General features: G+C 43.3%; 1 protein-coding gene across 1 annotated transcript; it reads right to left on the bottom strand.

Moving 5' to 3' along the window:
- Positions 1-1,670: 1,670 nt before the first annotated feature.
- Positions 1,671-25,993, bottom strand: LOC133412789 (visual pigment-like receptor peropsin). Its single transcript, XM_061696427.1, has 7 exons — positions 25,759-25,993; positions 14,451-14,641; positions 11,893-11,992; positions 5,078-5,231; positions 3,027-3,195; positions 2,564-2,742; positions 1,671-2,463 (listed from the first exon to the last, which is right to left on the bottom strand). Exons 1-7 carry the CDS (start codon positions 25,868-25,870, stop codon positions 2,358-2,360), a joined length of 1,011 nt encoding a protein of 336 aa, XP_061552411.1. The 5' UTR covers positions 25,871-25,993; the 3' UTR covers positions 1,671-2,357.

The raw sequence follows: 25,993 nt of genomic DNA, 5'->3' as shown, positions 1-25,993 counted from the left end.
TCACTGTCAAATGAATCAACCGATGAGAACGTGGTTGTTAGCAAAGCTCATTGAATGCGACATATAGTACGGTCCCGTGCTATTAAGGGAGTCCGTCTGCGAATGTTGCTCGACTTGGTGGGGAGAGCACGGATGGAAGAGATCCTCCCCAAGGTCCAAATCCAGCCTTTCAATACACTCCTTCTTGACGAGCCGCTGGCTGTTTCTGGAGCAAATGGGACAGATGTCCCCTTTGACGGCCGGAGCAAGAACTATCGACGAGATGAATCCAACTGGAAGCGAGTGAGAAATCCTAGACCCATGGCAACAAGCAAGACAGTACCTACCAAGCAAGGCTGATTGCGAGCAGGTGCGGCTGAAAACACAAGTTTAACACCCTCCATCCATCCACCAATCCATTTTCTGAGCCGCTTCTCCTCACGCGGGTGGCGGGCGTGCTGGAGCCTATCCCAGCTACCATCGGGCAGGAGGTGGGGCACACCCTGAACTGGTTGCCAGCCAATCGCAGGGCACATACATCATAGCAAAACACGGAACAAATTTTGGTCCTCTTTCACTGTAACAAGTAGCAAACTCTGGAATATGCTAACAATGGCTAATAGAATAACAAGCCTCTGAATTTTAACATATGGGTCATTTTCATAAAATTTGATCAATAACGGTAAGACATGGCCCACTGCATTTCCTTTTGAAAATTAATAAAGTTTACTAATATGAGTATTTGAATTATTGGCAGTTGTTCTCCATTAAAAGATCGGAATTGTTTGTCATAAAAAAAATTCTAAAGTCATATTTTTCGAACTTTTAATGCCAAAATGTCTTTACCGTTAGGTGTAAGAAATGAAGTTTCATGATTTTTTAAGATGCTAGTTACACATTTGGATATGTAGGATATTTATTTTCCCTATTGCTTAATATATATATCGTATCAATGCAAACTAACACAAATGCATGTTTAGTGTCTTCAGAGTTCCTTTTTTTTTTGTTCTTTTACAAATGGTCCTTCTTTGTCAGTCAAACTATCTTTATCGTTAATGCCACTGGAGAAAGCCTCCTTATTTTGGTGCAATACACCAGAGGAATATGTGAGCTGAAGTGCCAGGATGAGGCCGCCACTTTGCATTCACACAATAGCAGACAGCAAATTAATGTTATTTTTGAGATATTAATGAATATGTATGAATTTGTGAAAAGTGTCGGAACCATTGCATGTCTTTACCGTTATTATGATTGTGCAAACACAGTAGTGTAATGGTCTTCATAAGTAGTTAGGATCATTTATGCACTTGGATCCGCAAAATTTCAACGACACGTGTAAATTGTGCCACTTACACAATTTGGATTAAGCTGTTTATGTCTTTACCGTGAGGCACATTTGTCTTTACTGTTGCAAAAAGAAGTGTATTTCAATGGTCCACCACCTTTTGCTCCGTCAATAAGGATTGTCATTACTATGAATGCCTAAAATGTCATATCATCAGTAACGTTTTGAAAATACTGGAGGACTTTTAGCGTGGCTGTTTCAGCATGGGAGAAGAACAATAATCAAAGAAATTGCTAAATTAGATTTTTTTTTTTTTTTTTTTTTGTCTTTGCATCTACTGATGCTGCGTCATCAGTGGATGAATGAACAGACGGTGTTGAAGTGCTTTGAATGTTGAAAAGCACTACACAAGTGAAAGTCCACACATACATTTACAGTACATTACTGTGGAAGCCAAATTTTTTTTGACCCATTTTTAACAAAGTTAAGAACAATAAAGGTCTTCTGTTTAAAAATAGCCTCTGAAACTATACAGTACATTATAAATGTACTGAAATGTATTTAAATTGCCGCAGTAAAGTCCATTAATTTCCAAGTGGTGTAGTATTCAAATCCGTCATAATTTAACTATATGTATAGTCAGGTATCATTGATTTAATGTCTAACATATTGTTCAAAGAAATACTGTGCACGAGTACTCTTCTGGTAAAATAAAGTGATGAAAATGCATATTATCCAAGTTGCCGAATGACACTCATGGTGTGGTGGTTCACACGTCAGCATGGGTTCAGTTCCAATAATTTTGTGTGTTTTCATAGTTTTGAGTTTGCATTGGTGTTGATAGCTCACTGAGAGGTGTGGCCTTACTTAGTTACTTGGCTACTGTACATGAGAGGGGCAACGTTGACTTGAAAATATTGAAAGTCAGTTGGAGAATGCTAAACTTACACAATTGTTCATTGGAATAAATAACTGATTAAATGTGCTCAATGATTTAAAAGAAACACTGATAGTGATTTATTCTATGCCTTATACTGTATATGTATTCATGCCCTGAATTGCACTTCTGCGGCGTGACACTGAAGCAGTCATCTCACTGAGCCAGAGGTTGTTGAGAAGTTGTCAGAGGAACCTGAGTATTGATGGTGATTCGTTGTCTGGTTTGACACCGGATCATCCCTATGATGGCTCTTCGGAATCTGCATGAAAATGCTCAAGTCAACCGCCACGTTTGGATTACATCAATGAAAACAAAACAAAAATAAGGCTGAAGAAGGGAAAAAAATGAAAAACACTGACTTTTTGTTAGCAATTACATAAATGCAGGGGTTGTAAAAGGTGGAGGACTTCGCAAAGAGAGGGGCGATGATAGCCATGGGTGCAGGAATTGTTTTGGGGTCACCAAAAGATGCCCAGAGACACACCATGGAGTATGGAGACCAGGCCACTAAAAACATTATGATCATCACAATGGACATCTGCAAGCCAAAAACAAAACAACACAGCACAACTTTACACCCATTTGTAAGTGCTCCCTTTATTTTTGTCGTATTTAACTGATGAATCGGTTGTACAAGATTTCGCTGTTATTTAAAGTCTTCCCGAACTGATAAGTGGAAATCCATTTTTAAATTTTCAATAAATATGAATTAGTGACTGAAACCTGTACAATAAATTGTAAGTTGCATGCCAGTAAAAGTGCCTTTACAATTATTACAGACAATCAATTTGGATAAAAGCAAGAAGTGAAGTCCTTTTCTACCTTTGTGACATCCATCTGATCCGACCAGTCAATATTAACGTTATCTAGGCAGTTGCTTGCTTTGTATCTGTTCGCTGTGACAGACACGTTGTAGTAGCAGTAAAACATGACGGAGAGAGGGACGACAAAGTTGACAACAATCACTGTCATCGTGTAAGAAATAAAGGATCTGTGAAAGAAATAAACAATGCGTTAGTATCTCTCGCTGCCTCGTTTTACGAAGGGAAATAGTTGCCAGGTGTAGGCCTAGATAAAAACATCATAATACAGTGCGTAAAATCAGTTATATACCATAGTAAACAGTGTATTCAAAGGGGAAAAATGTAAACAGAGAAGATTCATCATACTAACATTGTTTAACCCTGACTGGACCCTACACTTTTCCATAAGTGGGTCAAAAATGACCCGTATTAGAATTAATGCCTTTTATGCCATGTCGCTAAGAATAATCATTTGTATGATATGAGGTATTCAATTTTGGTCCACGGAACTCTCTTTTTATGTTTGAAGTGCTTTTATTTTTTACTTATTTAACCTTTGTCACAAGGTCCGTAGGATCAATGAATTGAATTCGATTTTCAGGTGGGTGGTCATTGCCTCCACCTGGACTATAGTCTTGGTCCTCATTGTACAACCCCAATTCCAATGAAGTTGGGACGTTGTGTTAAACATAAATAAAAACAGAATACAATGATTTGCAAATCATGTTCAACCTATATTGAATTGAATACACTACAAAGACAAGATATTTCATGTTCAAACTGATAAACTCTATTGTTTTTAGCAAATAATCATTAGTGACATTGGTTTTCTGAAGTGTTCCTGAGTCCACGTGGTGATATCCTTTACACATTGATGTCGGTTTTTGATGCAGTGCCGCCTGAGGGATCAAAATGGTAGGATGTCAAAAACATATTTTTTAAGGAATACTGTACCTGGAATGTTATGATAATTTTTTATTATAAAGATATTGAGAAAATTACCTCTCTGGCTCATTTTTGACACACTTATGCATACCGTCCGCCACGTCATTTGATGTGGCCCATGAAAGCAAATCATGCGTGTGAACATTGAGATATTGTTAGCAGTTTTTGTTGCCAACCCCCCTTTTAAAATAAATGTAATTATAGTTGAACAAACTGCTTTTGACTGTCTTCTGATTTCAAAACAAGTTAGCCATCATTTGTTTTCACAGTCATAACAGCCCTTAGAGGTAAACCATATGGTAACGACGATGTCGCCCGTGACAAAAATGAGTTTGACACCTCTGGTTTATATCATCAATGTTGACTATACCGTGCTCCTGATATTAACTTGTTTTTAAATTGCAAAAGATGTTGTTTCGAGAGGATGGACTTTGCTGTGATCTGACTCTTCGCTGCTGCATGCTGATTACTGTGACTGCTATTGCCAGATCTGTGAACTGCAATTACCAAAGCTCTTTTCCATTGTTCCGGTTATACCCACAACCAGCCTGTGTGGTCGCTTTTCAATTACACTTGTTTCGAGGACGGGCGGTGACAATGACACCGTTCCTCAGAACCTCCTCCAACCTGGTTCTAAAACACAGGCAAAGGAAGGCCATGATGTCACTGTCGATAGATGTAGGCACTTCTTTAAGTGCGGTGACGTCACTGCCATTTTATTGACCAGTGGATGTTTGCACTTCTGAGAGTGGTTATCATCCACTGAATAAACAAATGATCCCACCCCAATCCCTCGCACTTTTGATTGGTGCCTGTTTCTAATGGAAAAGCAACGCCGACCAGGCCAGGCCAAGCAAGGCCGGGCGAATGGGGATAAAAACCGTTCTGGAATGGAAAAACACCACAAGTGTCCACTCTTACCCCAAATAATCACTCAAGAGCACATGACTGAACTAACCTTTTCATGTGCTTTTATTTTGTGCTCCATTATGAGTGAAGGGCCATAAACATTTTTTGGCCTCACCTGAATCAAAACCTGCAACTGAGTTAACATCACACGTGTTTAATGAGACTTTTTGGAGGCAACATGTAACTGAATTGAGTAAAAGCAGTTTTTCAACTCACGCATCATTCTGCCGCCAGTTAATGGTGCATGTGGCTCCGGTTGGGTCTGGGGCATAGCCAGCCCAGCCCACTATAGGCATAGTGGACCAGAATAAAGCGTTAAGCCATGCTGCCAGAATAAGGAGATTGTATGAACGCGCCGTCATTTTCTGCCCTGAAAAGACAAAGGACAAACACTTGCGCAATGAAAGTACAGTGTAAAGGTTATTGTTCTATTCTTGTCTATACAGTAATCCCTCATTTTTTCGCGGGGGTTACGAACCGGAAAACCCTCGTAGTAAATGAAATCCGTCAAGTAACGACCATTTTTAAAAATATATTATTATATAAATGTATAGTGTCAGGGCTGCTGTTTCAGCACTCTGAGTCCAGCCCAGCCCAGTGCGTGTATGTGTGCTTGTCTGCGTGTGTGTGTGTCTGTGTGTGTGTCATGAGTGCTTTGCAGGGTTCACATGTTGGAGTCTAGCAGCTGCACCTTGTGATCCTAATTACACCTGACTGCTCTTAAGACGCTGTGGGACTCCAACTCGTCGCCAGACTATTAACGCTTTACGTCGAATTCGTAGCCTAGCCACCTTGCCTATCTTTTTGCTTCCTCAAGACCGAGAGAGTTACCTCTACCGAATTCTTGTTCTTTGTACCCAGTCTACAATCTGCCCTTGCTCCCTGCAAACCAGTGCTCACCTCTTGCGGCCCACCGACAACACGGACTCCTACCCTGCCAGACCGGTCCTCGTCGGAACCCGGCCAATCCCGGATTTGGTTCTCGGAGTTTCTTTGTTCGCTTCCAAGCTGCAATAAACTTTTATTCACAAACTCACCTCCCTGTCCTCTCTGCATCTGGTCCAACTTGCAACCTGAATCCTGACAAATAGGTTTCCATCATCCATTTTCTTCCACTTATCCGAGGTTGGGTTGCGGCGAAAGATGCCAAACCCAACTCTCCCCAGCAATTTCGTCCAACTCATTCGGGGGAATCCCGAGGGCATTCCAAGGCTAGCCGAGAGACGTAGTCACTCCAGCGTGGCCTGGGTCGTCCCTGAGGCCTCCTGCTGCTGGGACGTGCCTGAAACACCTCACCAGGGAGGCATCCAGGGGGCATCCTAACCAGATGTCCGAGCCACCTCATCTGGCACTTCTCAATGCGGAGGAGTAGCGGCTTGACTCTGACGCCTTCTCGGAAGTTCGAGCTTCTCACCCGATCTCTAAGAGAGGAGGAAACTCGTTTTGGCCGCTTGTATGAGCAATCTTGTTCCTTTACACACACCCCACAGTTTGTGACCATAGATGATGGTAGGAAGGAAGCTCGATCGGTAAATTGAGAGCTTCGCCTTTCGACTCAGCTCCTTCTTCACCACGACAGACCGATACAGAATCTGCGTTACCACAGATGCTGCACCGATCCGCCTGTCGATCTCCCGTTCCATTCTTCCATCACTCGTGAACAAGACTGAGATACTTGAACTCCTACTATACACGCTTAATAAAGATGACCAAGCCTTTTTTCACACATTATTTTCACACTTGCTTGTCAGACAGACAATTCTACAATTATCATGGGAGGCGACTTTAACCTTACGCTAAATCCACTTACAGATCGTTCAAATCTCGAAAATAGCAATCAACCACAATGCGGCAATATATTTGAGTAGTATATGGAAGACTTTGGACTTGTTGAAATATGGAGGCTAAAAAAACGTTAAAAAAGAGAATACACATTTTTCTCGTCGGTTCAAGAATAGATTTTTTTCTCTCAAACAATTCGTCAGCTCAACGAATTACCTCCAAAATACATCCAATCATCATCAGTGACAACGCACCAATTATTTTTCTACCTAAAAACCGAGGCAAATCTGGGAACTCCACCAACATGGCATTTTAGCACCTCCCTATTGAAAGACCCGGACTTTGATTCAATTGTGAGGAAAGAATGGGATGATTTTTTGAAATTCAATGACTCCCCAACCATATCCCCATCTCTGCTGTGGGAAACCGGGAAAGCTGTTTTGAGAGGCCGAATGATATCATACTCTTCGTACAAGAAAACACAAGAACTAAAATTGGAAAAGGAAAATGAGGGGAAAAAATTAAACATCTCACAGAAGAATATGCAATGAATCCGACAGAGACGCTTAGAAATCAACTTCAAAAGGCAAAACATCAATTAGCCGACATCTTATCAAAAAGAACAGAATTTCTACAACAGTTCAGATAAGATACACTAGCTTTGAGTACAATAATAAATCGTGCAAATTTCTTGCCAACAAACGTCAGCGCAATAAAGAAGAATTATTAATTACAGCCATTCAAGAATCAAAAGGCAGCTGTACACAGTCACTGCTAGAAATAAATGAAATATTTTACAATTATTATAGCAGCTTATACGCATCTTCAACCAACTCATATCAAAAAGAAATTTAAACTTTTATTAAAGATAGATTAGGTTAGACAGAAATTATATAGACAGTTTTGATGGTCCTATCACCATCACAGAATTACATTATGCATTAAAAAATATGCTATCGGGAAGAGCGCCTGGCCCGGATGGAATTTCTGTCAAATTCATTAAACATTTCTGGTCAATACTTTTGCCTCTATTTGTCAGAACGGTTAAGGAGATAAACGATAAAGGTCAAATAAGTAGCCATATGAACGCAAATTCAATTAAATTACTACTAAAGGCAGGCAAAGACCCCACTCTCCTGGCTAATTATCCACCCTTATAACTGATTAATGTAGTTATCAAGATTATCTCAAAAGCCCTTGCAGCAAGACTTGGTACTCAGGTACTCACGTCGATAATTCACTATAACCAGACAAGATTCATTAAAGATAGAAGTTCCACAAATAATGTCAGACGTATATTAAATTTAATAACCATGTCACAGCATAAAAATCTAAAAGCAATCATCATGTCACTTGACGCATCGAAAGGTTTCGATAAAGTTAAGTGGTCTTTCCTGTTTGCAGTACTTTGCAAATTTGGCTTTGGAGACTCATTTATACATTGGATAGCAACTTCATACAAAGCACCAAAAGCGACAGTCACCACGAATAGTATCACATCACAAAGTTTGACTCTACAAAGAGGAACCAGACAAGGATGTTCACTTTCACCAATGCTATTTGCAATATTCACCGAACCTTCTTGCTATTGCTATGCGTCAGAGTGCTAATATTAAAGGTATCTGCTCAACAGTGATGGAGCACAACATGAATTGGTCATCTCTTCAGGCCGTTTTCAATCTCATGAAAACATTTTCACAAAAATCGATTACTCTATCAACTGGACAAAATCAACAATACTCCCAATAACAGGTTTGCTCTTATGGAATCCTGCAGATCAAATCCCAGAGTACCCTGTTCCTATAGGAAATATTCAGTATTTAGGTATTAATATTTTTCCCAAAAATCAAAGCACTAACCAATTTAAATTACACACCACTTCTGGAAAAAAATCTCAGATAACTTAATACGCCGGAATAAATTGCAGATATCACTACTGGAAAGAATAGCCAAAATAAAAATGAAAACCTTACCTCAAATAAAACAAAATTTCTCAATGATTCCATTTCAGCCCACATTTATATGGTTCCAAACAATAGATTCTGCCGTTATGAATTTTTTTTCAAAAAAATTTAAAAAATAGAATAAGTATCAACTCATCAGAAAAGTAAACAGGGGGGAGGGCTAAATGCTCCGAACTTTAAACACTATTATTTAGCTAACCAATTAAAATAACTCATCAAATGGATGGACCACAATGATGAGCATCATTCTTGGCTATAATTGGAGCAGTTCGAATGCAACATCAATCTCTGAAAAGTCCCATTTATTTCTACAAGTCTTATACTCCAAATGTTTCAAGAACCCAATTATCGCATCCACCTTAACGTCTTGGTGGAAAAGTCTAGAAGCTACAGGATCTCAATTAGCTCCCAGTATGCTCCCCCCAATCTGGCACATTCCAGATTTCGAAATTAACAACATACCCCTTTACGTCATCATATTGAATTCAGCACCTACAATAACTATTTAACAACAATGTTTTTATGACAGGTGGCACGGTGGATGACTGGTTAGCACATCTGCCTCACAGTTCTGAGGACTGGGGTTCAAATCCCGACCCTGCCTGTGTGGAGTTTGTATGTTTTCCCCGTGCCTGGCTGGATTTTCAACAGGCACTCCGGTTTCCTCCCGCATCCCAAAAACATGAGTGAAGACTCTAAATTGCCCGTAGGTGTGAATGTGAGTGTCAATGGTTGTTTGTTTATATGTGCCCTGTGATTGGCTGGCGGCCGGTTCAGGGTGTACCCCGCCTCCCACCCGAAGATGGCTGGGATAGGATCCAGCAGCTCACGACACTAGTGAGGATTAGCGGTAAAGAAAATGGATGGATGGATGGATTTTATGTCACATGATGAACTGTTCCAAGAATTTCAAATAACAGGCAGAAACTTCTTTCAATATAATAAATTAAAAGCAGCAATAAAAAAATAAATACCAACACTCCAGAGCAGCCTTGACCTGCCGGAGTTTGTGAAGCAAATAGTGAAGCTTCTCCTGCAAAGTAAAAATAAATCTCTCAAAAGTATATAAATTAATCTCATGCACTAAATCAATACACTTACCAATCACTAAATGGGAAGAAGGCCTTTCTATGAATGCTGACCGTAATTACTGGATATGTAACAATACGTTTAGGGTGACACAAAACACAAATTTACACACCACTTGGTGGCGATCAGTTGACAGCTCTGCCCCTCTCTTCACCTGAGTGTCAAAGACACGTCCGATAACACGACCACAAAATCATTGAACTGCAGCAATTATGGACAACCTTATGTTTAAAGACGGTGTTTTTTTTTTATGGACAGTCAGTGATTAGCATAGAAGTCCAGTAACAAAACACCGCTTGGGTTCTGATCAGGGGCCCCTTCTTCCCTCCTTCCAGGTCTCACTGTCATTGCTCATCTGAGGGTTAAACTCCTCCAGAAGAATGAGGGAGTCCCCTGTAGGGGTGCTCTCCGGCACCCCTTCCACTCTGAGCTGCTGTCTGGCGCATAGGCACAAACAACAGAGATCACACATCCCCACACCCAAAGGCGAAAGGAGGCTACCCTCTCCTCCACAGGGGGGAACCCCAACATACAGGCACCAAACTGGGGGGGGAGGGCATCAGTATGCCCACACCTGCTCGGCACCACCTACCATGAACAGTTCCAGAGTGGAAAAGAGAGTCCACCCCTTCTCAAGACGACTGGTACCGGAGCCCAAGCTGTGTGTCGGGGTGAGCCCAACTATGTCTATCCAAAATTTCTCGACCTCGCACACCAGCTCAGGCTCTCTGCCATAGAGGTTACATTCCACATCCCTAGAGTCGGCTTCTGTAGCCACGGATCAGATCGCCAAGGTCCCTGCCTTCTTCTGTCACCTAGCTCTCTAAGCACCCCACCCCCTTGCACCCTCCCACTAACTAACTAACTACTACAAACTAAACGTTGCTCTTTACTGGCATTTGTTCCTGTTGATATTGTTATGAGTGTGTGCACTAGCTATTTGTTGTGCTAAGGTTGGTATTTGTGAATTTGTTCATAAAACTCTGACTGTGGCTTGTGTTTTAAACATGGGCCTTCTGGGCATGTTGTTTGTATCATCAAGCAATTTGATGAGTTACCAAATGAGATTACTCAGTAAGGTTTAGTTTTCTGCTCAGGCCCGGTACACGCATAAAGATAATCGACCTGTATTTTTGCCGATTTTCCCCTTCCCGACCAATCACATCAAACGCCAGACAATCTTATGTCTGATAAGATTATCCTATAGAATTGACCTTTGGTCTGACGTGTGTTAAAAATTGATTCGTCATGATTTTAGGGTCCGAAATAGGTCGGGCTGACAATCTTAAATCATGAATGTGTTCAGTATTTACAACCGAAAGTCATCAGGAACGTCAACTTTTCATGAGTCATGATGCCGAGATGTGAAACACAATATAGCCAATCCAAAACCCTGAATCAACAAAAAGAAACCACTTTAAATAAAAACAAGCATGCCTTCCCTGATGTCTTTTTTTGTTTTGTTTTGTTTTTTGTATAAATTTGTGTTCCCCAGAGGGAAAAAAGTATTTTCCAAAGCAAGTCATTTTTTAAGGACAACGCCATTTTTCAAGGCTCCTGGCTCCGACAACCTTTTGGAACAGTCGGGAAGCATCAGCACATATCCGGAAGTGTTTCTTCTTTTTCGGTTTTGTGAGATCACGCGTGATCATGGGAGATTTCTTGATTGGCGGTGGAGTAGCATCTTTATTTGTTGGTATTCTGTGTTGAGACTATCAGAGAGCACATAAACCATAAACAATATGAACAAAATTGTTAACTGCCAGATTTTTTATTATCTTCATGTGTGGGGTCTGTCACAGATAAAAAAGACATCTTTTAAGACTTGAAAAGTCCTTATTTGTGTACCAAGCCAAAGAATAAGAGCTCAATTAACCTTGTGTGAGTCAGTTCTGCCACATTAAAGCCATATTGCCATTCAGAGATGTGAAAATTAGTAATTGCACTACACTGGCTTATTAAAAAAAAAAAAATCTGTGATGCACTGAATCCACGATAAATAACCGTGAGATAGCGAGGGATTACTGTATATTCATTATTGGCAACACATTCTGTTGGTTTCCAGAAAAAAAAATAGCTGGTGTCCATTGTTTTTTACAGAGCATTTCAAGAACATTTAAAAATATATACTAATGATTTCATTGTTGTGATTTGTCTCCAGGTTGGTCAGAATGAGGAGATTGGGTGATTAGATACCTATGTCAGGCCTGCAAATTGTGAGGTATCGGTCTATGGCCACCACAGTCAACAGACCAATGCTAGCCATGCCAAAGAAGATGTTGAGAGCTGCATAAATCTGGAAACAAAAACATATTTCTCAATATAATTGTAGCAGTCCAAGATTATTCCCTTGTAATAAAGTGGAGTATAGGTTTTCCTCAGCAGTACGTTTCACTCTGGACTCGTATCATGTTCCCTAATATCACAGTGGAACATGGAGAGAGGGAAAAAAATGTTCCAATATCAGGTGCCTCCTAAAAAGTTAATTAGGAAATTGACCACTGCTTGCTATAACTTTCACAATTGTATTCGTAACATGGTTAAAAAACGGTACGGTACATCGAAAGAAAATACTAGTTAAAATATTGCAGTGTATTCAAGTAAATAGTTAAATAAGTTTCTATCTTAATAAATAGAAATTGAGTTAAAAGTTCAAATTCATTGAGCAGCAATGAAGTTATGGGTTTTCCTAATATAATAAGGTTGAATATTGGTTAATGTTATTAAGTTGTGATGCATTTATTTTATTGTGTAAGAATTTATATTGAAATGGATTTTGGTTAATAACCTTAGAATTTATATTGAAATGTATGTTAGTTAATAACCTGTGAAAAGGAAAAACATGCACCTTTGTTATGGGAGTTTATTTCTTTATTTATTATCACATCTGTGTCATGAACGGAACGGAGGATAGGACCCAAAAATGCACGACTCCAAAACAAATGGACAGTTTCAAAAAAGAGAGCTTGAATCAACGAGCAGAGGTCGGTACACAGGCAGGCAATCCCAAAAAAAGACACAATATCCAAAAAACGTGAGGCAAAAAGGCGAGGTTGATAATCGGAACAGGGTCTAGTCTTACTGTGAGTCTGTGACGTGGAAACAAGGAATGCTGGTGTGCGACGACAAGGTACAACGAACTAGCGACTAGAAAGAATGAGACACGAGGTAAAATGCAAGGGGTAATTAGGGTGAACGAGGCACAGGTGGTGAAGATACTCTCAGGAGCAGGTGTGTATGAGACAGGGGGAAGACAACAACCGGAACACACACCCATGACAATCTGAGGTCAAAGGACAGGAAGTGACGTGTTTAGAGGTGGTGGAGCGAGATCACGAGGGAGAAGGACGTTGGAGGTTCGAGAAAGAAAAAAGAACGAGAGATTGACTTGATGCAGATGCATGAGGAAAAGTATGAAGTTGTAAAGTGGACATTCATCATCGTTGGCCAATGTGTTCGGCAAGGACTCTTGAAAACGTCAATAGTGATAAAGTGGGTCGTTTTGGGTGGACTACTCAACAGAAGACTTCAGTTGGTGGAGTGAGCCGCTAAGACAGTGGCTAATAGGAAGAAATTGAATTTGGTAAGAAGCTAGCGACAAGCTAACTGAAATTAGTGAGGCCTGCGTTTGGCGAAGAAGTTGCCAAGGGCGACAAGGGATCTCGAGGGAGCGGACAGCGTTGCCGACTGGGAGGACTTTGCCGACGTTGTCTGCGTGGACGGGACCACTCAGCTTTCTTTCTTCACTCCTGCCGTTTAGACCACTAAGGTGGAAAGTTCATTGAAAAGGTATCTAAGTTTGTTTGTGCCTTTGGGTGAAGAAGCCATTTCTTGTTGGGTACCTTGGGCCCTTAGGTTAGCTTGGTGAATGTGGACATGTGTGTTGACTTACTTAATATAAAAGAGTGTTTTGTTGTTTGTTGTAGTCAGCCGTGGCCCCATGGTTAAGATCATCGTCGGTTCAAGACCCCGACCGGACCATTCATCAACATCTCCCGGACAAACGGCTGTGGTGTCCTTGAGCAAGACACCGGCAGCCCAAAACTGCTCCCCGGGTGCTTAAGTTGTCACTTGCTACAGTGTGTTCCACTAACAAGTGTGTGTTCACTATGATGGATAAAATGCAGAGAGCAAATTTCGTGTGCATGCATGCATGCATGCAAGTTCATGACAATAAATATGATGATTATTCTTAATGAAAAAGACATTTTGATATAAGGTAATTTTTTAAACAAAAGTTTATTTACTTTTCAATATATTTATTTTTATCATTAAATGTTCAAACTTTTTATATAAACAAGTATGTTTATTGATGATTAAAATGCAGGTTAAAAGTAGTGATTGTACATCTGGAGCTTAGTTTTCACAAACAAGATAACATTTTCAGAAAGAAAATAATTGCAGAGACCTGTTGTACAGAATAATTGCAAAAGTAAAGTGCAAAGGATTAATAATTTGAGATTTAGAATTAAAATATTCTAAAATATATATATGCACTAAAAGTAAGTACCCTTGAGTTTATTGGTTAAACAGTTCCCTATTCTTGATAGAGAAAATAACTCAGGTTAGCCACCTCTCATTATAGTCATACGCACTCGAGAGGCGCTACATATTCACCTCACAAGGTTTGAGTAATGAGCAAATGGTGTCATGGACACCATTCTTGAAAAAAAAAATTATATTGATTGGAAGATGTCACAGAACTCAAGCTATCAGCATCAATGTAATCTTTAAAGAGCATGTATGCCACCCACCTGGCAACCAGTGTAGCCAAATTTCCAGTTTCCGTGGATGTCGGAAGCAGCTGACATAGGGTAACCAATGCCAGCCACTCCAATGTCAGTAAAAGCCAAGTTGATGATGATAAAATTGGTAGCAGTCCGGAGCTCCTTAAACTTTACGAACATTAGAAGAACGACAATGTTACTCAATAGACTGATGATGCCTGCAAAGAGGAAAGGTAAAAAAAGTTTGAAATCAGAAGTTCATCTTGCTAAGTGACAATTTACATGAGGAGGAAAAATTACGGGAACCTTTTGGAATTTCTTAAATTTCAGCATGAATTGGTCATGAAATGTAGTTTTAGCTGGATCTAAATCACAAGAATAAACATCCATCCATCCATTTTCTGAGCCGCTTCTCCTTACTAGGGTCGCGGGCGTGCTGGAGCCTATCCCAGCTGTCATCGGGCAGGAGGCGGGGTACACCCTGAACTGGTTGCCAGCCAATCGCAAGGCACATACAAACAAACAACCATTCGCACTCACAGTCACACCTACGGGCAATTTAGAGTCTCCAATTAAGGCATGTTTTTGGGATGTGGGAGGAAACCGGAGTGCCCAGAGAAAACCCACGCAGGCACGGGGAGAACATGCAAACTCCACACAGGCGGGGCCGGGGATTGAACCCGGGTCCTCAGAACTGTGAGGCTACTGCTCTAACCAGTCGGCCTGTGCAAGTGAAGCCTTGGATTTAGTAACTGGTTGACCCTCCTTTGGCAGCAACAACCTCAACCAAACGTTTCCTGTAGTTGCAGATCAAATGTGCAGTCAAACCTGTAGTTAAAGTGAACTCCGATTGCAATGACATTTGGTAGATTTGATCTCTTTCGACTTGAGTAACATAACAATAAGATACAACTTTTGATTATCATATCCAGATTTATATATTTTTACAAAACGTAATTTCAACATGGGCCGCCATTGATTTGTTTGTCGCAGTGCATTCTGGGTAGCGAGTTCAAATGGAGATGTGCTCGACGCCCGGACTTTTTAGCAGAAGCCACTGTAGCAGCCCCTGGCAGCGATGAACGCTGTTCAGCCATTTCAGTTCGAGCCAGACTGTGATGAGGGAAATGAGGAGCGAGGAAGAAACAAGAAATGAGGATGAAGATGACGGGTGTGAAGAAACTTGAGTTGGTCATTTTCAATGGTGTATTTGTAGCTACTGCTTGTCAATGCCTACTGAGAAAGAGAGTATCTGTTGTAAAGTGCTCCGTTTCATTTCTGCCACTGCCCACGGTACTTCTTCATTTTCCCCGATGTTATAAACGCATTCAGTAATAACTGAGAGTAACGTTATATGCATACCTATTTTACTATTTTTCACGAACTCAGTGTCCGGTGGCGATGGTTTGTTTACAACAGCTGCTGCTGCTGAAAGTGGGCTGATCCAGGTATGCGGTCAGCGCCTCCTGTCTTTTTCGTCTTTTTACTCGGCTTTCGCTTCTCACATGCGGTCGTTGAGGCTTCTTGTGAGGAAAGATAGTCGGCACTGCATTGGATTTAAGCCGCTGTTTCTACTCACACACCGGTGAGCTCTCTCATGAGCTGGGGGCGATCAAAGGCTTCGAACAACCGCAGATCTTTCCGCAGCTCAACTCTTCCAACCGCATCCTCCCACCATTTGCTCAACTTTATCTCTTTGGGAAAGCTATGAATGCTAACCACCTTTTTTGCATTCCGTCCTGATAGGAAATTGCATCCCAAAGCGGCGGACTATGGCATTTTTAACTCTTTTCACTGAGGAAAAAGGTTGTTTGGAAGTGGCGAAGTAATAATTTTACAACAGCCATCAACATTCCCAAAATGCATTGCACACTAAAACATGGCGGCAACAGTGTATCAAATTATGGTCAAAACAAAATGTTTTTTTAACTTATGGGAATAATTTATAAATATAAACCACTGTATGGCAGTAGAAGAGGTTAGTGGTTGTAAAATTAAATGTATTTGTCATTTCAATCGGAGTTCACTTTAATGTATCAGTTTCTCTTCAGCCTTGTTGGATCACATGTGCTACTACGATCAGTAAACCCAAATATGCCGAATAGAATGTGATATGTGGAAGAGATGATTGCACTGAGGATAGAAATAGCCCCGTGTGAATGTCTCCAAAGACAGAATTTTCTGGTGCCTTAATCTAAATAAGGCGATATACAGTATAAGAAATAGCCATGTTAAAATTGGTGGAGTCTTCTGTGTTGTTCTTTAATGGCAGTTAGTAAGATTATCTTCTTCTTTCTTGTTTTCTATTTGGCTTGTCCCATTAGGGGTCGCCACAGCATATCATCCTTTTCCATGCCAGCCTCTCTTGCCTGGCAGCTCCATCCTCATCATCATTCTACCAATATACTCACTATTTCTTCTCTGGATGTGTCCAAACCATCGAAGTCTGCTCTCTCTAACTATGTCTCCAAAACATTGAACCTTGGTTGTCCCTCTGATGAGCTCATTTCTAATTTTATCCAACCTGGTCACTCCCTAGAGCGAACCTCAAAATCTTCATTTCCGCCACCTCCAGCTCTGCTTTCTGTTGTTTCTTCAGTGCCACTGTCTCTAATCCGTACATCATGGCTGGCCTCACCACTGTCTTATAAACACACCTGACACCTTCCTCCACCCGTTCTAACCCTTCCTGACCACACTCACCATTGCTCTGGACTGTTGACCCCAAGTATTTAAAGTCCTCCACCCTCGCTATCCTCCCTGTAGCCTCACTCTCCCCCCTTCACCCCTCTCATTCATGCACATATATTCTGTTTTACTTTGGCATTCCTCTGCTTTCCAGTGCATGCCTCCATCTTTCTAACTGTTCCTCCACCTGCTCCCTACTTTCACTGCCGATCACAATGTCATCTGCAAACATCATGTTCCAAATCCAAATCATGCATCTGTGGTACTCTTTCTAGGTATGAAACCATACTGTTGCTCACAAATACTCACTTCTGTCCTGAGTCTCGCCTCCACTACTCTTTTCCATGACTTCATTGTGTGGCTCATCAACTTTAATCCTCTATAGTTACCACAACGTTGCATATCACTCTTGTTCTTAAAAATGGTTACCAGCACACCTTTCCTCCATTCCTCAGGCATCTTCTCACCCACTAGAATTCTGTTGAACAAGCTCGTCAAAACCTCCACAGCCACCTCTCCTAGATGCTGCCATACCTCCACAGGTATGTCATCAGGACCAATTGCCTTTCTATTTTGCATCCTCTCTAATGCCTTTCTAACTTCCCCCTTACGAATAATTGCCACTTCCTGGTCCACCACACTTGCCTCTTCTACTCTTTCTTCTCTCTCATTTTCCTCATTCATCAACTCCTCACAGTATTCGTTCCATCTATCCAGCACACTACTGGCACCAGTCAAAACATTTCCATATCTATCCTTAATTACCTTAACCTCCTGCACATCCTTCCCATCTCTATCCCTCTGTCTGGCAAACCTGTATAGATCATTTTCTCCTTCTTTAGTGTCCAACCTGGTATACATGTCATCATATGCTTCGTTTGGACCTTGCCACATCTACCTTTGTCCTATGTCACATCTCAATGTATGCCTTTCTCCTCTCTTCGGTCTTCTCAGTGTCCCACTTCTTCTGAGCAAACCTATTTCCTTGTATGACTTCCTGTACTTTGAGGTTCCACCACCAAGTCTCCTCCCCCCCTTCCCGACCAGAAGATACACCAAGTACTCTCCTGCCTTTCTCTCTGATCACATTAGGTGAAGTGGTCCAGTCTTGTGGAAGCTCCTCCTGTCCACCGAGAGCCTGTCTGACCTCTTGCCGAAAAGCCGCACAACACTCTTCCTTTCTCAGCTTCCACCACATGGTTCTCTGCTCTGCCTTTTGTCTTCTTAAACTTCCTCCCCACCACCAGAGTCATCTTACACACCACCATCCTGTGCTGTCTAGCCACACTCTCCCCTACCACTCCCTTACAGTCGGTAACCTCCTTCAGATTACATCGTCTGCACAAGATGTAATCCACCTGCGTGCTCCTACCTCTGCTCTTGTAGGTCACCCTATGTTCCTGCCTCTTCTGGAAAAATGTGTTCACGACAGCCATTTCCATCCTTTTCGGAAAGTCTACCACCATCTGTCCCTTCAGGTTCCGTTCCTGGATGCCATACTTACCCATCACTTCTTCATCACCCGTTTCCTTCACCAACATGCCCAACAAACCAACAATCTGCACCAGTCACGACTCTCTCTCTGTCAGGGATGCTCTCTTTCACCACTAGGTCACATCCTACCTGTGGGGTTTCGCCGCTAATCACATTATACATTTCATTTTCACCTCTTAGCTAACTCTTCCTTTAAAATAACCCCTACTCCATATCTCTTCCCATCTCCACCTTGTTAAAATAATTTAAACCCTGCCCCTAAACTTCTGGCCTTCCTGCCTTTCCACCTGGTCTCCTGGACACACAATATGTCAATCAACTCCCGAGATTTTCCTGTCATAGTCCAAATATTCAAAGTCCCCACATTCAGTTCTAGGCTCTGTGCTTTCCTCTTCTCTTTCTGCCGAAGAACCCGCTTTCTACCTCTCCTTCATCTTCGACCCACAGTAGCTGAATTTCCACCGGCGCCCTATAGGTTAAGGGCACCGGTGCCGGACGTTGTTAACCCAGTCCACGCCCGGTATGGAATTCTTTGGATGAACACTCATATTTGTACAGCAAAGTTTTAATTAAGCCAGATGCCCTTCCTGACACAACCCTCTGCATTTATCCGGGGTTGGGACCAGCCTACAGTTTGCACTGGCTTGTTCCCCCTGTAGGGCTGCATTAGTTAGTAAGATTATTGAATACTGTAAATAAAATACGTTTGAATACCCACTGATGTGTTGGGGAATACAAGGTCTGCTATGAAAACTTGACATAACTTAATCTTCAGAATATATAAATTGTCAACAGGAATAGCAATATTGTACAACTCATACAAACCCTAATCGAAAGATTGTTTTTAGGGTTGTGGGCAGGATCCAGATGGGGGTAAACCCATGATGTTATAACAGCCCATAACGTAATAACAGCCCATTACGTAATAAATTTGCACTTTTTAAAATGTAATAGGCCCATAATGTAATAACTGGCCTTTGATTATGTTACTGCACAGTTATTATGTTATGAGCCTATTACATTTTAAAAAGAGTCATAAGCAGTTTTTTTGCCAAGAGTAAAGTTGAAACAATCATTCTATATGCTTGATCTATGAGTAAAGAGTACAAAGTTGGGAGTATTTTATATTAAGATATGATTTTTACACCACTTTTATGGCACAGTTCGTAGACTAAATTCGAGTCGATGGGTGTGGTCTTGTCCGGTCCTCGGTCTTCTTAGACACGCCCCCTGGTTATTTAACCTCTGCCTCCTCCTCTATTTTCCGTGTCTTTTGGGTCTGGCTCTCTTGTTTTTCCTCGGCGGGGCATGGACGTACCGCCGCCCCTCCCCTTTCTTTTGTTCAAACACGCGGCTCGACAAAGGTGAGCCTTGGGGATGGAGATCCGGCTCCCTTGCCTCCGTGGCTCACCTCTGCTAAGCCTCCAGAACAGCTGCTGATGAGCTAGCAGATATGCTCCCAGCCAAATGTGAGTTCTCTGAACTTGCTAGCGGATTCCGGAAACAGGCGGGGAGAGAGACGGTCATAGTCTCCCAACGAGGCATGACGAACAACAATATTTCTTCTTTCGCCTCTTGTTTTCATTTTTCTGCATCTTTTTTTTCCTTTTTCAAACAAACCTGCTTTGTTTTCCGACTGAGATGTCTGGAGAACGACCTCCAGCTGATCTACGGTCGTGAGTACCACAACATGTGTTATTAGGATGTACAATATTAGAGCCTATTATTATTTTTGGGGGAAATCACTAGCTTCACACAAAACTTTGTCCTCTCTCTCTCTCGTCTGGACTGAACGCATTAAACGCTCACCTTTTCTAATTTATTCCAGCAACACGGTGTTCTATTTGCCTTTTCGTGCGCCTATCTTTCTTTTGTTCGCCAGTATGAGTGTTATTTTCTTCCTGTAGTTAGTCTCTTTGTGTTAACCCTATAGATCCCTTGTAGATTTAGTTAAATATTCAAAAAAATTCCACTCTTTGTTGTGGTGTTGTTGTGTTTTGAGTTTCGTAAGACCTCGGTCATTTCGGGCAAGTATTTCATAAAATGTAGCAACCTTTAGATTATGAGACTGATAAAAGGTTTTTTGTTGCTTTCGCCTAAATTTTATACACAGACAATATAACTTGATTCATAACTCTAAGCGTCAAATCACGTTACACCTGAAGAAATGCAGGCATCGCTGCTTCGACAAATTTATTTCTGAAATAAATTATGTTTTATCCAAACGTCAATATATGCTACATACGCTATGGGTGTATGACATTTTAGAAAGGGACAATTGATTGTTTTGGCCCATTATTATGTTATTAGCCATTATGGGCTTCTACAGGAATCAGTAGAGAGTTAAAATTAAAATGACTCAAATACAATAATTTCATCACATTGACAAAAGTTCCAAAAGTACAATGGTCAACTCTAATATATCTGTGGACCCGAATGCCCTAACAGAGCAGAACAATACATAAATACATCCATACCGATTTAGGTATTTTCGGGTTGTGGGTGGAACTTATCCGGGTTGACTTTGTGGCGAGAAGTGGGGTACACCCTGGACAAGTCGCCAGTCAATCTTAGGGCACACATCGACAATTCTTCACACTCACTTTCACATCTGTGGACAATTTGGAGTGTTCAAGTTTATGTTTTTGGAATGTCAGATGAAGCCACAGTACCCAGAGAAAATCCATGCAAGCACAATTACAAACAGGCCAGAGCTGAGATTCAAATCCCAGGCCTCAGAACTGTGATTAAGATGCGCTAACCACGGATCCGCCATGCTGCCCAAGAACAAAATATGAAATAAAATGTGTAATGATTGACATGTCTGCAAGACTGGGTGATTATATACACATTAATGGTACAGCCTGTAATTATTGTACACTGCCTTCATGAACAGTTAAATTGCAGCCAGTGACAATAAGTGTCATAGCACTATGCAAGAATACATTCCAATTTAAGGAAATGAAATACCAAACAATTGGTTCATTAGGGCCGGCACGGTGGGCGACTGGTTAGCACATCTGCATCACAGTTCTGGGGACCAGGGTTCAAATCCCAGCCCCCGTCTGTGTAGAGTATTCATGTTCTCCCTACACTCCTTGAAGTCTCAGCGCCCTTTGCACAATGGTCATTGCACCGGACTATTGCAATATTAGTCATTCGAACTGCTCTAAGTGCTAGAGGACTCTGCATCTTTTTGCACAATTGTTTTTGTCAATGTCTTTATGTCCCCAAAGTGTTCTGTAAATTTACTGTCTGTTGTACTAGAGCGGCTCCAACTACCGGAGACAAATTCCTTGTGTGTTTTGGACATTCTTAGCAAATAAAGATGATTCTGATTCTGATTCTGATTCTGAAATTGCCATGGGATTATAATGTTATTATATTTAAACGTATATTCAATTAATTAACCCCTCCTTGAGCCGTCACCTTATTGTGGTGGAGGGGTTTGTGTATCCCAATGATCCTGGGAGCTAAGTTGTCTGGGGCTTTACGCCCCTGGAAGGGTCACCCATGGCAAACAGGTCCTAGGTGAGAGACCAGACAAAGCACGGCTCAAAGACTCCGTATGAAGAAAATAAATTATGGACTCAGGTTTCCCTTGCCCGGACGCGGGTCACCGGGGCCCCCCTCTGGAGCCAGGCCTGGAGTTGGGGCTCGAAGGAGAGCGGCCTGCACCCATGGGGCCTGGCCAGGCACAGCCCGAAAGGGTAACATGGGTCCCCCTTCCCATGGGCTCACCACCTGTGGGAGGGGCCATAGGGGTCGGGTGCAATGCGAGCTGGGACGGTAGGCCGAAGGTGGGGACCTTGGCGATGCGATTCCCAGCTACAGAAGCTGACTCTAGGGACGTGGAATGTCACCTCTCTGGCAGGGAAGGAGCCCGAGCTGGTGTGTGAGGTCGAGAAGTTCCGACTAGATATAGTCGGACTCGCCTCCACGCACAGCTTGGGATCTGGTATCAGTCCTCTCGAGAGGGGTTGGACTCTCTTCCCCTCTGGAGTTGCCCACGGTGAGAGGCGCCGAGCAGGTGTGGGTATACTTATTGCTCCCCGGCTCGGCGCCTGTACGTTGGGGTTCACCCCGGTGGACGAGAGGTTAGCCTCCCTCAAGCCTTCGGGTGGGGGGACGGGTCCTGACTGTTGTTTGTGCCTATGCACCAAACAGCAGTTCAGAGTACCCACCCTTTTTGGAGTCCTTGGAGGGGGTGCTGGAGAGCGCTCCCGCTGGGGACTCCATCGTTCTGCTGGGGGACTTCAATGCTCACGTGGGCAATGACAGTGAGACCTGGAAGGGCGTGATTGGGAGGAACGGCCCCCCCGATCAGAACCCGAGCGGTGTTCTGTTATTGGACTTCTGTGCTCGTCATGGATTGTCCATAACGAACACCATGTTCAGGCATAATGGTGTCCACATGTGCACTTGGCACCAGGACACCCTAGGTCACAGTTCGATGATCGACTTTGTGGTCGTGTCATCGGACTTGCGGGCGCATGTCTTGGACACTCGGGTAAAGAGAGGGGTGGAGCTGTCAACTGATCACCACCTGGTGGTGAGTTGGCTCCGATGGTGGGGGAAGATGCCGGTCCGACGTGGCAGGCCAAACGTATTATGAGGGTCTGCTGGGAACGTCTGGCGGAATCCCCTGTCAGAAGAAGTTTCAACACCCACCTCCGACAGAACTTTGCTCATGTTCCGGGGGAGGTGGGGGACATCGAGTCCGAGTGGACCATGTTCCGCGCCTCCATTGCTGAGGCGGCCAACCGGAGCTGTGGCCATAAGGTGGGTGGTGCCTGTCGTGGCGGCAATCCCCGAACCCGTTGGTGGACACCAATGGTGAGGTATGCCGTCAAGCTGAAGGAGTTCTATCGGGCCTTTTTGGCCTGTGGGACTCCTGAGGCAGCTGATGGGTACCGGCTGGCCAAGCGGAATGCAGCTCTGGTGGTCGCTGAAGCAAAAACTCGGGTATGGGAGGAGTTCGGTGAGGCCATGGAGAAAGAATTCCGGACGGCTTCGAGGAAATTCTGGTCCACCATCCGACGTCTCAGGAGGGGAAAGCAGTGCACCATCAACACAGTGTATAGTGGGGATGGGGCGCTGCTGACCTCGACTCGGGACGTTGTGAGCCGGTGGGGAGAATAATTCGAAGACCTCCTCAATTCCACCAACACGCCTTCCCATGAGGGAGCAGAGTCTGGGTTCTCTGAGGCGGGTTCTCCTATCTCTGGGGTTGAGGTCGCCGAGGTGGTTAAAAAGCTCCTCGGTGGCAAGGCCCCAGGGGTGGATGAGATTCGCCCGGAGTTCCTCAAGGCTCTGGATGTTGTAGGGCTGTCCTGGTTGACACGCCTCTGCAACATCGCGTGGACATCGGGGACAGTGCCTCTAGATTGGCAGACTGGGGTGGTCGTCCCCCTTTTTAAGAAAGGGGACCGAAGGGTGTGTTCCAACTACAGGGGGATCACACTCCTCAGCCTCTCTGGTAAGGTCTATTCAGGGGTGCTGGAGAGGAGGGTCCGTCGGGAAGTTGAATCCCAGATTGAGGAGGAGCAGTGTGGTTTTCGTCCTGGATGTGGAACAGTGGACCAGCTCTACACCCTTGGCAGGGTCCTCGGGGGTGCATGGGAGTTCGCCCAACCAGTCTACATGTGTTTTGTGGACTTGGAGAAGGCATTCGACCGTGTCCCTCGGGTGGTCCTGTGGGGGGTGCTTTGGGAGTATGGGGTACCGAACCCCCTGATACGGGCTGTCCGGTCCCTGTACGACCAGAGTCAGAGTTTGGTCCGCATATCCGGCAGTAAGTCGGACTCGTTTCCGGTTAGGATTGGACTCCGCCAAAGCTTCCCTTTGTCACCGATTCTGTTCATAACTTTCATGGACAGAATTTCTAGGCGCAGCCGAGGCATAGAGGGGTTCCGGTTTGGTGGCCTCAATATTGCATCTCTGCTTTTTGCAGATGATGTGGTTCTGTTGGCTTCATCAAGCCGTGACTTCTAACTCTCATTGGAGCAGTTCGCAGCCGAGTGTGAAGCGGCTGGGATGAGAATCAGCACCTCCAAATCTGAGACCATGGTCCTCAGTCGGAAAAGGGTGGTGTGCCCTCTCCAGGTCGGGGATGAGATCCTGCCCCAAGTGGAGGAGTTCAAGTATCTTGGGGTCTTGTTCACGAGCAAGGGAAGAATGGAACGGGAGATCAACAGGCGGATCGGTGCAGCGTCTGCAGTGATGCGGACTTTGTATCGATCCGTTGTGGTAAAGGAAGAGCTAAGCCGAAAGGTGAAACTCTCGATTTACCGGTCGATCTACGTTCCCACCCTCACCTATGGTCACGAGCTGTGGGCCGTGACGGAGAAGAACGAGATCCCAGATACAAGTGGCCGAAATTAGTTTCCTCTGCAGGGTGTCCGGGCTCTCCCTTAGAGATAGGGTGAGAATCTCAGTCATCCGGGAGGATCTCAGAGTAGAGCCGTTACTCCTTCACATCGAGAGGAGCCAGATGAGGTGGCTGGGGCATCTGATTTGGATGCCTCCCGGACACCTCCCTGGTGAGGTGTTCCGGGCACGTCCCACCGGGAGGAGACCCCAGGACAGGCTGGAGAGACTACATCCTTCGGCTGGCCTGGGAACGGCTCGGGATCCCCCCGGAAGAGATGGATGAAGTGGCTGGGGAAAGGGAAGTCTGGGCGTCCCTGCTGAAGCTACTGCCCCCACGACCCGACCTCGGATAAGCGGTAGAAGATGGATGGATGGATGGATATTCAATTAACTATACAGTAGTATGAGCATCCATCCATTTTCTGTACCGCTTTATCCTCACAAGGGTCGCGGGCGTGCTTGAGCCTATCCCAGCTATCTTCGGGCGATAGGCGGGGTACACCCTGAACTGGTCGCCAGCCAATCGCAACGCAGTACTATGAGCAAATAAGTTTTATTCACTTTTGGATTACATGATGGACAGCAGAAATCTCAACCAAAGACCAGTTTGGAAAAACAATCTGAATTGAGAGTTGCAATTAAAATAGCATCATTATTCATCAAATATTTATTCCGTTATTTTCACTAAACAGAAAAAGGGTATTGCTAAAAGAATCAAGAACATGCATTTCCCGAATTACTCACAAAACCCACAGCCAATTGGTTGTTGGTTCTTTATTACCTGCAGTAATAAGATATCCAGCCACTATGTTGTGCTCCAGTTGGGAAAAGGCACTTTTTCCTCCATAAGGTATGTCGTCATTTGAAGTGTTGAGTCCAGTGTCAATCCCCATTCTATAAAACAACAATTAAGAGGAAATGTCACCCAAAAAAATCCAGTAATGAAACAACAAAATATTCAGGAAAACAAACTGTGACGAAGTCTCCAAATTTTAATGTTGCTCTTTGCTAAAATC

This window comes from Phycodurus eques, chromosome 14, assembly GCF_024500275.1.
Source record: "Phycodurus eques isolate BA_2022a chromosome 14, UOR_Pequ_1.1, whole genome shotgun sequence".
NCBI lineage: Eukaryota > Metazoa > Chordata > Actinopteri > Syngnathiformes > Syngnathidae > Phycodurus > Phycodurus eques.
This window is presented reverse-complemented; position numbering and strand designations above follow the sequence as displayed.